Source organism: Scomber japonicus, chromosome 12 (assembly GCF_027409825.1).
Source record: "Scomber japonicus isolate fScoJap1 chromosome 12, fScoJap1.pri, whole genome shotgun sequence".
NCBI classification, from domain to species: Eukaryota; Metazoa; Chordata; class Actinopteri; order Scombriformes; family Scombridae; genus Scomber; species Scomber japonicus.
The window spans coordinates 23,424,041-23,441,197 of record NC_070589.1 but is presented as its reverse complement, the minus strand read 5'-3'; the positions used below and the strand labels follow the sequence as shown (position 1 = coordinate 23,441,197).

The window sequence follows — 17,157 nt, the reverse complement described above, 5'->3', positions numbered from 1 at the left end:
TGATGAGGCCTCAGTGAATGTGTGTTTGTACATCTCTCTATCTTACACAGCCCCTTCCTTTTCAAATGACACAAAGCTACAGCTACAACATTCCATTTGGAGGACTAAAACATTATATTTTTTCATTATTGTCATGCCACAGGTTTTTGAAATGTTTTAAAAGCTTGCTGCTTTTTATTTTTTCACATCATGTCACCAGTGAAAACATTTTTTTCCCCCAGAGCCGGAAATGGTATACTGGCAGCGACTAACAGCAAATCCAGACAGGCCTTAAAGTATTTTGCCAGACTGGATTCTGTAGCGTACATGTACAGGCTGCTGAATTGTTTATAATGAGGGAAAAAAAGTCACATATCATCATCTAGTTCTGTATAGACACAACAATCTTAAAAGCATGCACTTCCAGCATGTGAGTTGTTTCTGAAAGGTCACTATGGATTCAAACCAAATATTAAAGAAAAAGGATAAAAAAAAGCAGGAATGTTTTGGTTTTTCTGGTGGAATTAAACGACTTGCAATGAAACAAAGTAAAACAAAAAGAAAAGAGAACTAAATGCAAATTTAGAGGACATTGCAGTGTTTTGGACACCGCAGAGGGAAAACAAAAATACACTGTGCACATACAGAGTTGTGAGCAGTGGCATAAACATATAAACAGGTATAACCAGTCCTATCAGTGAAAGTGTCTGCACAATGAAGGGATAGCATGGTATTCATTTGAACGTCAAACATTTCAGTAACAGCCTCATTTGACACACAGTTGATGCAAATCAAATGTGGAACTGCGGCTGCTGCAGAATGTTACCCGGGGCCAGTCTATATGTCCAATGTTTGTCTCTCACTGTTTATTATTTATTCGTCAGGCATGATAGATAAAGCCCTCAATGGAAAGTCTCTTTTAGTTTCTGTTGGTTCAACACCAACTTCTAACACTCCTCCTCTAACTATGATAAATTCTGAATTTGAAAAGACCCAGTTTGTAATGATATATTGCAGAGGATGAGATAATTGTTTTCTTATGCTATTAATAGGTCAGTTTGGGACAATTACTCAGCCTTGGAGTTAGTTATTTCACACGGCCACAATACATCAATGTCTGTGGCCCGTTAGCTCTGTTGCTCACCTTGATAAAACAATTAGCTCCTCCAATGTTTCAATTGCTGAAGACACTGGCTGAAGCATGGTCATCAAATGCTGATCTCATGTCCCTGAAGACACTTTGATTGTCATAATTGCTCCACTCAGGAACACATTAGTCCCACCTGCAGTCGATTGGCACCAATAAAAGTGCCAAGGAGCATTCTGCAGCTTGTGTAGATCGTCACGGATGATTAATCAGCACAGACATTCAATATCTACAACTGGCCCCTACTGTCATCCACATAAATATACTGATATTGATAGAAGGAAGGGGCACCAGTGTTTTCTTTGGAAAGCAACGGAAAGACATGAATGAGTAGTCTTCTTCCTGAGAGGACAAATGCTGATGTTTTCCAGCAAACAGGAGAGCACCAAGGCAGAGGATAGAGGAACCCCAGAGGACTCTCCAGCAGAAGGAAAAGCCATCGTCAAACAGAGACATAAAAGTGCAGATGAGTCACAAAGACAACTAAAACCCCTACACAGTCGCAGCATGTCTGGCCCTCACAAAACACTGCTACCAATGAGCCCATCCCGTTTGTGGAGACGAGGCCGGACAAATGCGTGACGCCCTAAACAAACGGAGAAAATCATCTATTCACCAGGAGAAAAGATGAAGTTTGCACTTGACAGTCCTCATTAGGATTTTGAGTTTCCAGTGAGAGTGGGAGTGAATACGAGGTATGTACAAAACAGAACACTTGATATTTGCTGTCAGTCATATGTCATGAAGTGATACCAACAGAGTGAAAACAGGATTATTAACATGTTTGAGGCCAACCATGAAAGTAAACAGCTTAGCCAAGAATTTCTGTGTCTGTCAAGGCCATTCCTGAGACGTGATGCATTCTTGAACGTATGTGTCGTACATAACAAATGTGAACCACATCCTCAACAGAGCTCTTGTTTTGACTCAAAGATTGCATTATTTCAAATGACACAATAAAATTGATGTTTTCTGGGAATAATTGGGTCAGTGGCCATGGCGCTCCTAAGCTGGCAGTAATGTAATTACAGCAGCATGGCACTCATGTCCTCCCCTCCCTCCCATGCTAGAAGGAGACACTCAGACTCAACAGAATGCCACAGTCAATGGAAGATGAACTAGAGATCTGTCAAAATAGGGGGTTAGGGGCGTCTGCGGTTAACACTATTGAATGAAGCTGGCAGACAGGGGGGGCCTTCTTGTCAGCTTGCTTGGATCTTGAGCACTATGACATAATTACAGCGAGAGAAGATCACAGAAAGCCATGTATGAAGAGCGTCTTTGTGCTGGAAAAAAGCAGATACCAACTTTTATGTCCCAGCGCTCTGTAGAATGTGTTCCTATACATTGCCAGAATACTTCCTGTTCTCCCTCTGCTCACTCACTCTCTCTTGCTGTGACTCACACATACCATAAACAGACACATGCAGCACTTGCGTGGTTTCACTTTCCCAAATTATATGACGGGATCATGGAGAAATCGAGACAATGTCCAACCTTCCATTGCTGTCCAGACACCCACTTTACTTTCCAGGGCGCACACATGTTCCCAGCAGAGCCATCATATAACACTAGATAATCCATCTTACATAATACTGCTGCTTCTTGACATCTAGAAATGTTCACAGGTCTAACCAGACAGCATTCATTGTGTATTTGCCACTGCACAACCTGAGGCCTCTGCCAGCAGAACATTATTACCATGCTGTGTGTTTCAGCTCAGCTCATGTGACCAGCTGTCTCTGCGCTATACTCTGAACACACCCCATGGATATCCACACTAAAAAGATAACAGAGGAGCACAACAAACAGCGGGAAAGGCACCTACTGTGTTGTTCGAAGGAAACAATGTGGATTGGGGAGTCCTAGACAGGTCTTTTCTTGTCTTTTCCCTCTTAAGTGAGCATCAGGAGGCATGGGGACAACTAGAGAGTGCTTGGGGAGGTAATGGGACATATTCCAAAGATCAGGGCGGGATTAGCACTAATGCCTGCCGGCTTTATCTGTTGTCACGTGGGTTAACACCTGGCTGCAGTGTTGGTGGCAGAGCTGAGGCCTTGCCGTATGTGAGTGTGTCTGCGCTAATCCATCAGACACCTCTATCTGAGGGGTTAGGCCAGCATGCAGGACCAACTGAGAGAGCACCAAAAGGCTTCTTCTAAAACCTGCTTTCAGTCAGAATAATGAAGAAGAAAAGTGACAAGCTTGAGGAGTTAGATCGGTTGTGTTGGCATCGGGAGGGCCAAAAGTCTGTAAAATAAAGTGGATGTTCTGAGCCAGGATTGGCTGTTCTAAATCCAGCCCTGGTTCTAATGCAACTGAAAAAGGCTTAGGCTAGAGTGTGCTGTAATTTTGCTGGGCAACAGCTTCAGTTGGCTCACACTCTGTCACTCAGTAACCAGAGGATAATTAAAACAAGTCTGTTCCTTGTTAGTGATAAAGCTGCAGTTCATTATTGAGAAGAAAAAGGGACAAACTAGTGTGAGTAAAAGCCAGAAAAACAGTGATAATTGTTACACATGTAATCTACAAATTCCCACTACTGTCTCTTTTAATTTACTGGATGTAGGTGAGTAGTTAAACAGCTTCAATTTTATTCCTACGGATTTATACAGATTAATCCAGTGACCCAACAGCCTAGCATGGAATCTCACTACTCAAACCTGTTGCTGATAGGGTGGCGCTAATGAGGTACAAGGGGGCAGATACACATATAGATGCACATTTAACACCTGTCCCAAGTTGCCCTGCTAATTATGGGAAGACTTGAGTCAAAGTATAGTCCTGACATGCATTTAAATAGCCTTTCCAACAGACAAAGAGGGTTTACATGAGACTTGGCAGGTAAACGTCACCATGCCTCATCATTTTTGTGTGAGCTCGAGGCAAGATTGAAGTTGTCTCGGCTACTTTCTAAAGAAGAGTCTATGAGCTGCTATTCTGGCTGCTAATCTGTCTATGCCAGATCCTCTTTTAACACAACAGCATTGCCTCTAAACCCATGTTAAACTTGTTGATGTTGCTGTTACAAACGGTTGCCATCTGGCACATAATGACTACCACCTTCAAATATGACAACGAGGACAAGCAAGAGCAGATACAAATTTCTGAGATATGCTGAAATATTAGCTTAAGTTTACTTATCTTCCAGCACAATGTGTATTTTAGCAAGAATCTAGCAAAAAAAAAAAAAAAAAAAAAAAGAAGCTGATGAGGACACGAGGAGTGATGCATCAATGTAGCGTTTCCTACAGTTATGATCAGCTTTGGCAGGTTATGAAAGTTGAACAGCTCAATTGACTTCAGGCTTAACCTCTATCCGGCCTCTCGGGGCTCCGCTAGATTCAGTATAATCTCTACGTATGATATGGGCTTAGTGAGAAGGGGATCATCACTTCAGTAAAATGCCCACAGTGAGTATACTTTGCTTTTCTAAGAATGCCCACAACATTCAGAGATGACAACTTTAGCAATTTGATCAGGCTTTTCTTAATTGTTTTAAAGTATCAAAAGTGCATCACTGTAAAAAAAAAAATCTACAAAGTTATTTATAAGAGAAAAACAATTATCTATATTCAATATTATGAGATATTTCTAACTAGTGCTTCAACTTTTGGTAATGGAAATCCAGACAGTACTAGCAATTATGCATGCTAATGAGGCAAACCACCATCTTGGATCAGTGACAGGAAGGGAAATTATCTCTCTCTGACAAATAGTGCCTGCGTGGTGAACGGTTGTTCAAGTTCTGCAAAAATAACTGAAATAATAGCATGCTTTTCTTATTGGTCTTCCAAAACAGTGAGATGCCGCCTTGTAATTAGTATTAACAGCTCTGCAAACATTTCGTGACAGGCTGCTGTGCACTATTGACATGTGGTTCCAGCAAGGGCCACTTGTTGATACAGATTATCCAGCGTGTGTTTTCTGCCACTCAAGCACTTGGTGAGGCATCCCTGTCAGCGGTACCTAACGCCTTCCCCATAAGCTGCCGGCTTAAACTAACAAAAGAAGATGTGGTGTTCTTACCGTTCGGCCGGCTAATCCAGACTTAGCTGTGTGGCGTCGTCTTCAGCTGACCTCCACAGGCAAGTGCTGGCTGGGTAAGTCCATCATCATCACAGGCGAGGAGTGAGGGCAAGACTCCTGCTTGTTCCTCTGTAAATCATCCCAACTCCCTGTGCCTACAAGTAGGGGAGGTGTCCTGACTTGATTCAGGTCCAGGCTGTATTATTCATGTATCATGTTTGCACTTCCATAGAACTCATTAAAGGGTTTCAAAGATCAAGATCAACATTCCTCTGTACATAAGCATGCGCGTCATGGCACTATGGTTGATCCATTCAAAAAGAGGAGAGCCGGTTGTTTAAAAAACCATCTGGATCACGTCAAAAAGCTCCTGTCATCATGCTTGTCCATACAGAACGTTTGGTCCCTCTTTGTGAACAAACCTGAACCTGAAACGAAGCAACCGGACAAAACAGAGGTAGTGTCTTTCAGATCTAGTAACTTTTATTCCATCTGTTACTTAACTCCTTCCAACTCAGAACATTTTTATCTCCATATAAGAGAGCTGTTGGAAAGATAATGCACATCTTCTTACCCTCTCTTTAGCAGCAGGTCTTCTCTTCAGCTCCAGGGAGGGGAACTCTGTGGCTTGAGATGGGTTAGGGTGAGGAGGGAGAGCGTGGTTACCGTAAGTGGAGTAGAGAGCTTCTCTGATGCCTCTGCCTGCCTCCCCCCCTCAACTGTTGCTCCTCCTCCTCCATAGTTGTGCTTGTGGGCCGAGTCGGATTACTTCTGACATGATAATCTCCCTGGCTCTAGCTCCAGGAGCACTAAAGGATGCTTTGGCCTGAGTAAGGGCTTACATTTACCTTCTGCCGCAAGAGAGTCTGCCATCTTAAGCGGGCGATTGGTAATAGCCTCAATTGGGAAGATCAGTACATTTAGAGGGGTCTGCTGAAGTCGGTGTCTTCCAATCTTTTAGGGGGAATTAAGAAAGTTCAAAATTGGTTTAAATGCCGCTAAGACAACACTAAACCTACTTAAATGAAATTATCACAGCAAAGGTATTTCATGATGATTCAATCTACAGTTGGCCAGGGATAAAACCAGGGGTGTTGTTGTTGAGAATCTCACGTTCACGTCTCCTCCAATACAAACCAGTATTTTAGCCCTTGAGCCTCAAGCTGCAAACGAGGAGCAGATGGTTGTGCTTTCGGGAGGTATTGGGCACTCCAGACTGCAATCTAAATAAATACCCCATCCATGGAGGAAATGCGTCAGGTGTGTGGGGTCAGAAACAGACATATACTGTATAAACAAAGGCCAACCAGTTTGGAAAAGAGTGATGCATGAGGGAGGGAGAGAGATAAGAAAGGGACACACAGCCTTGCAGGTGCTGTTTGGGAGCAGCACAAAATTGGCTCAATATATATCTGCAGGTACAATGTTGATCCAAACAAACCTTTAGAATAGCGTCTGGCGCCAAGAGATGGTGAAATACAGTAGAAAATCTCTAAGTAAAGAAGTCAACTTCACAACAGGAAACACATTATTTGCTAACAAATATCTCATTCTAACACCATGAGTCATTCTGATATCCTGGAGCCAAATTATATACAAATCACACGTTGTGAAGTTCCACTTGTGAGGCAGAGATGAGGCAAACTTTATAGGACTTAAAATTCCTTCATTCCTTGTTGACTGAGTGAAAAAAAGAACCAAAGGAATCTTTACCCAAGCTATGTCTCATAGAAAAAATGTCTATTGATGGATATTCTATGGTTATTATCACAGTGAGTTTAGATTTCATGTTTGTTTCATGTCTGAACTGCAGCCAACAAAAATCATTTTTTACTTTCACCCTGCAGCACTTACCTGAAGGATAATACTCTGCCACAAATCAAGAAGAAGATACCTCCTTTTCTTCAAGATGAGATGAGAATATTTTAGTGACAGTAAAGCAGGTGCAAAATTACCCAAATTGCCCTCCCAAAAAAACAAAGAAAACATGAGAATTATTTTGACTAACTTGTTTGACATACACCTCAATTATTGGCCTGAGGTGCAAATGTAGTAAATACTTAATGACTTCCAGTTAGCAGGGGATATCGTGCTTTTCTAGCCTTGAAAAAGAACGATCAGCACAGAAACATTTCCTGACATCAGGCGGGAACATTTCTACTCAATACATATTGTTCACAGATGTCTAAAGTTTTCATAGACCAGCCTGGCCTGCAGTGAAAAGTGCAACAGCTGTTAATTGCTAAATCAAGTCTGAGACCAGAAGATGGAATACTTTATCTGTATACGATGCAAAGTTTCACTCAGCAGCTTAGATTACATTAGTCACGGGGACAGGCTGACATTCAGTATATACAACATGAAAAAAACCCAACAAAGCATGTTTCCAATTTGAATATGATAGAATCTCATGCACATAGGATTGAATTTTTTCCACTGGGTGTGGATGAGTGAGGAAACACATTTTGTTTAGGTTCTGGGCAAGATTTTAAGGAAGCCCTCAATCAGTAACACTATAAACACACGATTCCAGTCGAGGTGTCATTAGAATGGCTGGAAATAAGACACAAATGTTGCTACTACACTCGTCTTGCACAAGATGCGGTTTGATGATTGGATAAGTAGCCTTCAGCCAAATGTCATCTTACCGAGTGGAAAACTACTTTTTAGGGAACCAAAATCTAAACAAGCAGTTATGAAAAAGATGCAGTCGGACAATGAGGGCTTTTTTGTGTTGAAAGACAACACCTCTTTCTCGGGTAAGTGGTAACAAGGTAAATCCATTCTGGCACAAGAACAAATATACATTGCAATTTGCAGTTATGACCGGATGAGCTAAGGTCCCAGGGGGTGCAGAGGCCACTCGTGTTTAAAAAAAGAAGGCATGTGTTGATTTGGTTTTACTTCAGCACTTTAACACCTCAGTTTGTGTAACAATTTGTAGGCCTAGCTAATATATGTTTTAGCCTATTTACATGCATTACAGTGTATTTACTGCCTACGCAAATACAGCTTGTCAAGTTAGACAAAGTGAGTGTTTAAAATAAGTTGGGATCACAGCTAAATGCTGCCCCCATCTGTCTGTGGTTTACAACTACACACCACTCAGAATAAACAATTTTTCACCAGTAGACATACTTAAATACCTTCTGTTATTTATTGAGAAAAATTATTTTGTGTACTTCATCAGCTTTTGAACTTTTGTAGTATGTTGTCCTTGCATATATCAGTTATTCAGAACAGGAGGAATTACTCCATCCAGGGGACAGTTTGAGCTCTTCCTGCTGCAGCAGCTTCCCTCTCCCCCTACCACCCTGAAAAGCCTTCTTGTCGTCAGGGCCGAAGGGCTGACGCAGCACTCTTTGTAGCAAGCAGGGTACGTTTAGGTGCCCGGTTGCCTTAGTGTTTAATGCACCAGCTGCAAATTTGCGCCTTAGTACCCAGGGGCTCTGAGAACTCTCTTTCTCACAGTCTCCAGAGCACCAGCTCATCCTACTGTACCTGTGATTCAAACCACAGAAGGACTGGCCATTACAGTCAGTGATGATCTGGTCAAAGGGTCTTTGCATGGAGGGGTCCAAAGGCTTTTGGAGCAGAGATATATCCAGATTCTCATCAGAAACCTTAACAGACAACGACAGTTTGTCCTGGACTGAATCCTCTGAAGTTTTGAAGTGACAGTTTTCCTGGGAAGGCATCTCTTCAAGTTGGTCCTTGCTCTTTTCCTCTGTTGGTTCGTCCCTGGTGATGTGGTGCATTGACTGAAATCCTAAAGTTTCCACACACATGCCTTCACCATTAGACTTCTCCTCCTCTGCTTTTAGGACACTGAAGGCCTTACGAACTGCCTCCAATCTATCAAACTTCACTACTGCACACAACTGTTGGCCTAGCTCTTTGTGACGCTTTGCGTAGCACTGTAGCTCCTTGGGAAGCTCTTTGCCAGGATTCAGGATCCAAAGTGAAGTGGCGTTGCCATGAGCAGTGAACTTTTGGAGGATCCTCTCTGACAGTGAAGGGTGCTCCAGGCTTTGGGTCCGCTCCTCAGAAATGTTATGGGCGAGGAGGAACTTGCTGGTGGGTGAACACAGCAGCCATTTGGGAAGCGGCTCTATCCGTTTCACTTTGGTGCGTTCGTCGTTCACTTCCAGAAGCTCTGAGCACTCTGCTCCTGCCAGAGTCGTGTGCCAGTTCGTGGTCAGGACCTTTATCTGTGACAAACAGTGGCAACTTCAGCTATGTTTGCATTTGCTAGCATTTCACTGGACTGTTTATATTCAAACTGCTGGAATGTAAACACCATAGAAAGCATGATCAAATCCTACTGAAAACACAGCAGTACATACATATTTTGTTACCTTTTTTAAACATGTGAGGAGCTTGAGACTAACGTATCCCTGCTTGTTCTTCTGCAAATGTTTGAGCAGGAAGCCGTCCTCTGCCAGGTGACTGTCAGTGAACAAATCCTCCAACTGGGTTTTAATCTTCAAGCAGAGCAACTCACTGTCACAGCCCTCTTCATCTTGGGTAGATTGTGTATCATCTCTATGAAAACACATGACTCAGCATCAGGATATACTCTAAAATCTGCAGTGTACATCATATGTATTATATGCTCTTAAATCTCCTTACCCAGTTAGATTCCTCATGGTATCTCCTGAGATTATGGATAACAGTTTACTAAATTTTTCAGTTTGCTGTGCTGTTTCTTAATGACATAAAAGAGGCATTAATGGAAAGCAGCAGGCAGGATGGAGGTAATGCTAAGAAAAAAAAAATGCACCTGGGCGCTGTAGATAGCATAGAACCACAAACATGTCAGTTAGTTCTTTTGGATCCAAAACAACATTTTGTAAAATGCTTTAACCAAAATTCCACATAGCAAAACAGCACCAGTCATAATAATGAGCAGATAAAGAGAAGTGACTCTGCTGTACATGTAACAAAAAAAAAAAAAAAGGAATCATGCAAACAAGGTAACTGTAGTAACACTGTTAAAATAAAGACAAATAACACTGATGGATCATTATTATCATCATAGCACAAAAGAGTAACAGCATCATTATAGGTGTGAACAGTTCAACTTCAAGTTCACAATCAAATCAAAGGACAATTGTGATAGTGCTGCATTCCCAAATATACAAATACACAACACCACACAAATAATGAGACTTTATATCTAATTTTATATCATGTTTGTGTCTTTTTCTTGAAATAACTGATCCTGTACAGCATCTTTCTAGTGAGCGGCAGCATGTATATTTCATGGTGTTTGGTTTCTTTTTTGGCAACTAGAGTCCCACTGTAGGCCCACATATTTGAAAACAATAACAAATCCATCACTTACATGAAAGTCTGTGCTCTGTTTATGTTTCCATGTTTTATTTATGATCCGCCTCCTACTGGATACATATACACAACCCAAAACTTTTTCCTTTTTTGTTAGTTATATGCATTGCAGGCAGTGATTTAAGATGGTGTGTGGGCTGATAGTGAGAAGCAGAAAGAGGAAGATGAAGTTTAAGTATGAGCATATGCACCTACATGGATACACACACACACACACATATATATATAAAAAGAACACTCTTGCTGGTGGGGCGAGGACGTCAAAAATAATATAACCTGAACACTTTTCTACAAGTATAAATGTTTGTTATCAAATTAGCAACCAAGCTAAAGGGGAAAAGAACCCCCAACAAAACCTGAGTCTATTCATGATAAAGTACGCACTTAATAAATCTCAGAAGGTCTGCTTCATCAGGACTGTGTGAGTGTGGATTGATCTGATTTGACTGACAGTGGCGACCATGGCAACCATGTGTAAACGTAGAACAAAACAACAGCCCTCAGATTCTTAAAATGTTAAAACTCTGATTCCTTTGTGGAAATATGCAGTATGACATCAGACTGAGATGTGATTGAAAAAAACCCATCAGCCCAAACAAAAAACACCAATACTAAAATCTCTTCTGTGATATACCCAAAATTATTCTTTTTTTTTGTTCCTGTTGGATCCGATCAATTCAACATGAAACTCATTCAGTCCTTATGACACTGATTAGTTTACTCCACTGTGAGCAATGTGATAAATGGCACTGTTGAATTGTTAGTGGAAAATAGAGTACATGCCATGGACATGGACAAATGATTTTATTCCAATATATGGATTTTTGAGACAATTATTTAGTTTTGCACTCAAACTTAATTGAAATAGAATAATGAAGGGTAAATTCATTCTGATAAGTCTGTAGAAATTTGTAACTTTGTATCTGTTTCCAATGAAACCCGAGAAGAGAACACAGAAACACAAACACTGAGATATCTTGTGTGAAATAAGAACGGTTATTAAATAAATGAACTCTGTCTTTTGATGAAGACAGTGAGATGTGTTTGAACGCTCTGAAAAATGCCAGTAATTACACCTCTATCGAAAATTGTTCCAATCACTTTTTTTCTTTGGTGACCTTTCAGAAAATAGCAGGGGGAGGATACCTCACACACACACACACACACATGTTTCCATCACTTCAGAGGACATTACATTGACTTACATTCATTTCCTAGAGACTTAACCTTGTCAAGTCTTAACCCTAAAATGAATGATTTATGGAATGGTATGTATGTTTACCGTATGATTTATGGATGGTAGGGACTTGTCCCCAAAAGGAAGGCAAGTCCCTAAAACATGAATCAAAGTACACACACACACACACACACACACACACACACACACACACACACACACACACACACACACACACACACACACACACAAAGACACTTTGAAGTATGTGGACATTAAGTTGAGTGGAACAAGAAGCTCTTAAACTTCAAAGGAGAGATGCTAATAAAGTAAAACTGGACTTGTCATACGTCAGGAAATAATTTTGTTCAAAATAACATCAAAATGTCCAGCAAGAGGACATAAAATGAGACACAGCTGGTCTGCACCTGGAGTCTTGTGTCCTATCTAAGATTTAACTCCTCTCCAAACAACAGAATCAAAAAACAAAACATCTCAAGCAAAGATTTGTACAAAAACCCAATTATGTAACTTTATTAACATCAATGTTTTTTTCTTTTTCATCAACAGTTTCTTTTTAAATTCCAGTTCTTTATCAACAAATAGAAAACAGACTGTGTGTACAACAGATCGAACCCCTACAGCACTAAGCATTCACAAGGTAAAAATGAACATTTTTGTTTTTCGCCAGCGTTTTCAAGTCCCCCCTCCCTCCCACCGCCACCGCCGCCGCCTCCTTCACCACCGCCACCACAACTTTTAGGCCTCGGATGGGACGCTCCCCCTTTGCTGCGGCTCGTGTGGGAGAAGATGTGTGCTTGAGCGGTACGATGGCCGGCGCTGAGCGAGGAGTCGTCCATTTTTGATGGGTGGGGTGGGGGGGTTGTGCTGTTTTTCCTCATTCAGACGGACAACCAGCTGTCGAAGTTACTATGGTAGTACAGTAGATACAACGGTGTTTCCATTAATACACACTCTAGGACAGCAGGCTCTCTGCAGTGTCTCTAGGGTTGGTAGATCAGCAGAATTAATCCTTTTTAACAATATACTTTTGAAGCTGTGTATATATCTATGTGTAATTGTACATATATATAATCAATCATAATTATATATATATTTATAGTTCTATTTCTGTATAAAATAATATCAGGTTTCAGTCCAAAGGGCTGAGTCTCTTTCCCTCTGGTAGGAATGGTTGATTCTGTACAGGTGCCAGCATTGATGGCTCTACTCCTCAGCCCATATGAATCACATCCACTCCTTTCAGTCTGCTTGGTTCAACTCCAGCAAACTCACCAGGCTGCGAGGAGATGGGAGGGACTTGAAGAGCAACTATTTTCAGGAGATCAGGGAGTTTCTTTTTCTGTCAACTACCCTTTGGGTATAAAAGTCTGTTTTCCTCAGGTAAGTTCTCCGCTGGGGAGTATGAAGGCCTCAATGCCATAGGCTTCTGATGAAAAACAAAACCAAATAAACCAACATAGAAATCATGTGCTTTCCATTCCTGTACACCGCTGATTTTGTCTCTTGTTAGCTAATTCACTTCTTGTTACTAGCTAGCTAGCTACCGTGTTTAACAGAAGGACAACTTTAGCAAATGTGTGCTCTGAAATCATTTTCTCAAAGTTGATTTTTCTTTTTTATAGGAAACGGCAAGTGAAAAGGCATTTTTTTTTCGTTGTGTTGAACTGAGTCAGACCAAATGTTTATGACACATCATATGAATAAAACAAGAACATAATGTGATAAAAGAAATCGGACAGCAGCTCAGAGAACAATGGTCCTCCTGTATTAGTACCTAGGAACGTGTTAAAAATACATGTCCCTTGTGCTAAAGTACCCTAAAATAAAAACAAAGAAATAAAAACAAAAGTATCGATTATGAAAAAAATACGTGTCCGAGGCCGGGCAGTTTAAGACAGAATAAATTTCTGATGTTAAAATGATTATTAAAATCAACAAAAAAAAAAGTATACTAAACAATAACATTTGACATAATGAATCATAATATTGACAATAAAATTAACAAAAAAACAGAGAGAACGCTCTCTTAGTGCTACCAGTAGCCTTTGACAATCAGGGAGGTTTGGCTTCGACAGAGCAGAGAGACGAGCTGCCCGTCTGCACTGTCGCATCTGTACAAGAGTTGTCATATTTGTCATAGTCATTGTAGTGTTTCTGTTATTATATTTAAAGCAAAAATCTCATGTGGTTGGTTAAGTCGGCATGGATCTCTGTGATTGGTTGAACCCGTTGCCGGGTCTGCAAGCGCGTCCCTTTTCTCCTCCCCTCCGGTAGCTGCGAGGGGGTCGGGTTTTAGGGGGTCAAGTGAGTGGATGGTGGCTGAGATGGGACACTTGGCACACTCCTGAGAGGTTTGACCAGGGAGGCTGCTCGGTGGGAGTGGTTACGTTGCATAGTGGTCAAAGCTCCCCAGGTACTCCAATGCTGCCCTGTAGCACAACTGGTACTGGTCCTGAGGAAGAGAAGAAGAAGAATCAAGTGAGAAAACCACACATCACCCCTTCTTCTGAATATGTCCATATGTCAAATGACTAACTCAAACTATGTACATGTTCATACAGTGTTTCAAGCATTTATTTGTGTTCTTAAAATTTTGTCTGTAATCTCAACAGTAAATTGTAATATTAGTAAAACTCATTCAGGGCTACAGCCAAGATTTAAAACTGCCCCAGCACAACCCCACACACATATATATTTTTGATCAGCCAAAAATTCCAAAAAAGTTTTCTGTTCCCCTCAATTTTCCAGTCTCCCTATATCATGGTCTAAAACACATTTAAAGATATTGAGACTAAAAAAATATTTTTAAAATGTTGTGTAATGTTAAAACATTAATTAATTAGATTGTATCCCCACCAGTATTGTCTTCTTTGCGATGCATTTCCTCTATGATGCCTGGTCGCTCTATTATGTAATGTACTTGTAAATTTTTAATGTAAAGCTGATTCAACACTGAAGCTGTGTGTAAGCAGTAGCTCTGTTAACTGTGAGATTCCTGATGGGCCTCTAAAAGCCCCGTAAAGAACATGGAGCACTCCCTGAATGTACCACAAAAGACCACATCAAATTCAAACTGAAAAAATATACAATATTGATTTGGAAATATCACTCTAACTGTGGGATTCTCAGTATGAACAACATATTTGTCAATACTCAGTTCTTACCTCGGTCTGCACCATGGCAGGCCGCTGGGTGCGAAGTGTCTTCACAGTCTGGAAGAGGTCGACCACGCCCTCGTACCTCATCCTCTCCAGCACAATGCTGAGGGTGATGAAGACGCCTGTCCTGCCCACCCCGGCACTGAGGAGTACACACACCAGTCTTTATTACATCTGTTATCATCTATTACCTTCAGACTCATGAACGCTAGGTGTATCCAAGCTAAGTGTATCTAATAAACTGATAGCTGACTTTATTTGTAAGAGACAGTTTTAAATTTTGGAGCATCATTAGAAGGATTGTACAATGATTGGTCTATTAGACTGTGATTTGCCACTTTGACTTTTGTGTTTAAAGGTGCAGTGTGTCGAATTTAGTTCATCTAGCAGAACAGACATGGCAGAAATTGAATATAACATTCATGAACATAAGAATCATTGTGTTTTCATTAGCTTAGAATGAGCTCTTTATATCTACATTGGAAGCGGGTCTTCCACAGAGGCTGCCATGTTGCACCACAGTGTTTCTACAGCCCAGAATGGACAAACCAAACACTGAGTCTAGACAGAGCCTTTTGTGTTTATTACAAGTTTTGTAGCCACTGTAGGGGAAGGGGAGTTGGTTGCAATTTACAACCTCACCATTATATACCATTTATACACTGGTCCTTTAATTGATACTCAGACAATTACAGGAAATCTAAAACCTGCTATACTTTTGCACCATTATCTTAATTACTTGTACGTCATGCATGTTGAATACTAAAGGTTAAATGCAAATTGGCCGTGCTGAGAGCATGCTACTCCTGCTGTCACATAATCAAAATTCAAACAGTTAACTTTTGTGAGTATGAACAAAGCTCTGAAATGCCTTCACAGTTGTTTTGTAGTCTTAAACTTCCTCCGTACCTGCAGTGTACAGTGATTGGTCCATCCTGTCCAAACTGTTCCTTGGTTTTGTGCACTTGTCCAATAAAATCAATGAAGCCCTCTCCAGTTTTTGGCACACCTTGCTCGGGCCAGTCAGTGAACTGGAATTGGCGGATTGTTCTGGACTGGCCATCCTGTGGAGCACCAAATAAAGAGTTTAAGCACATTTAAGAGGCACAGTGTATTGATAAATAGAAAATCTGACACAAAGGTGTGTGTGTGTGTGTGTGTTTACTTAAAAGCTTATATTTACACCTTTTGCTCAACAAAAAAACATCACACTAGTTTCTCAGGTTTGAGGTCTACGAGTATCATAACCCTGTTGGTTTTTATTGCAACCTTCTAATCATCTGATGTATACCTGGGATGCGACACGGATAAAGCCGACAGCCTAGTATAAGAAAACAGCAGGACTCCAAGTCAAACTGAACTGTAGTGTGGCACTGTGATGTCAGCATGTGCGAATTAAATGTTTTTGTGTACAAATCAAAAGTTTATTTTAAAATTAATCCAAACACACACACACACACACACACACACGCACACACACACACACACACACACACACACACACACACACACACACACATATATACATGTATGTATGGAAGAAGGAGTGGATGTGGGATTAAAGTGTTGCTGTGTGCTGTGAGCCCTCTGATGACAGTAAAGAATATTTATAGCCCATTGAAACCACTGCATCACACACGAGTTCCAGCAGTGGCCCTCGGGGATTGGAGGCTAAGGTTTTTCATGTATTTTCACAGTGTTCTCGATACACACATGCACATACACACAACCCCAAATACACACATACATACAAACATACAGACAATCTATAGAGCAAGCTTGCTGTTACTAATTCTGGGTAAACATGTTGCATGGTGCTTTCACTTGATGTCAAGCTGTCAGGAGAAATAACACGGGACGCGTCCTGATCATCTCTACCTTGAAATCACAGTTGATAAAATTCTTAACACTTAGCGTGACTGTCAGCATTTGTGTGACAAGCTAAAATTAAGATGTATTTGGGTTGGGTGCTTGTATTTGCGTAAAATGCCAATTCATCCTCATCCCTTCCACCTAGAGTGAGTCCAACGTACCCTGGCATCTGTGACTTTGAACTCTCGGAGGATGTACTGGGGCATGTTGTACTCAGCCATTGGATCCACCACAAAGTACTGGTACCTGGCTGAACGCTCCGCTGGCCAGTACTGATGGCACTTCTCCTACAAAAGAAGAGGGGAAGGAAAACGATAAGATAAGTTATAAAGGAGGAATCTTTATCCAAACACATTCAGGAAAAAAAAGGTCTTACGTAATGACTACTAAATACTAAAGTATTGCATTAGTATTATTAGTAT

At 41.0% G+C, this 17,157-nt stretch overlaps 2 protein-coding genes across 4 annotated transcripts in view; both read right to left on the bottom strand.

The window, feature by feature from the left end:
- Positions 1-8,385: 8,385 nt before the first annotated feature.
- Positions 8,386-12,541, bottom strand: LOC128369679 (la-related protein 6-like). Its single transcript, XM_053330757.1, has 4 exons — positions 12,400-12,541; positions 9,788-9,812; positions 9,514-9,700; positions 8,386-9,366 (listed from the first exon to the last, which is right to left on the bottom strand). Exons 1-4 carry the CDS (start codon positions 12,539-12,541, stop codon positions 8,386-8,388), a joined length of 1,335 nt encoding a protein of 444 aa, XP_053186732.1.
- A 697-nt stretch (positions 12,542-13,238) lies between these two features.
- LOC128369548 (receptor-type tyrosine-protein phosphatase F) overlaps positions 13,239-17,157 on the bottom strand; it is a 181,655-nt gene continuing 177,736 nt past the window's right edge. For all 3 annotated transcript variants that reach the window (XM_053330624.1, XM_053330623.1, XM_053330625.1), the window contains 4 exons: positions 16,897-17,022; positions 15,773-15,927; positions 14,870-15,005; positions 13,239-14,157 (listed from right to left, as the gene is read on the bottom strand). In XM_053330624.1, the coding sequence (XP_053186599.1) occupies positions 14,089-14,157; positions 14,870-15,005; positions 15,773-15,927; positions 16,897-17,022 (486 nt within the window). In that variant the 3' untranslated portion in view covers positions 13,239-14,088. The remainder of the gene's footprint in view (positions 14,158-14,869; positions 15,006-15,772; positions 15,928-16,896; positions 17,023-17,157) is intronic.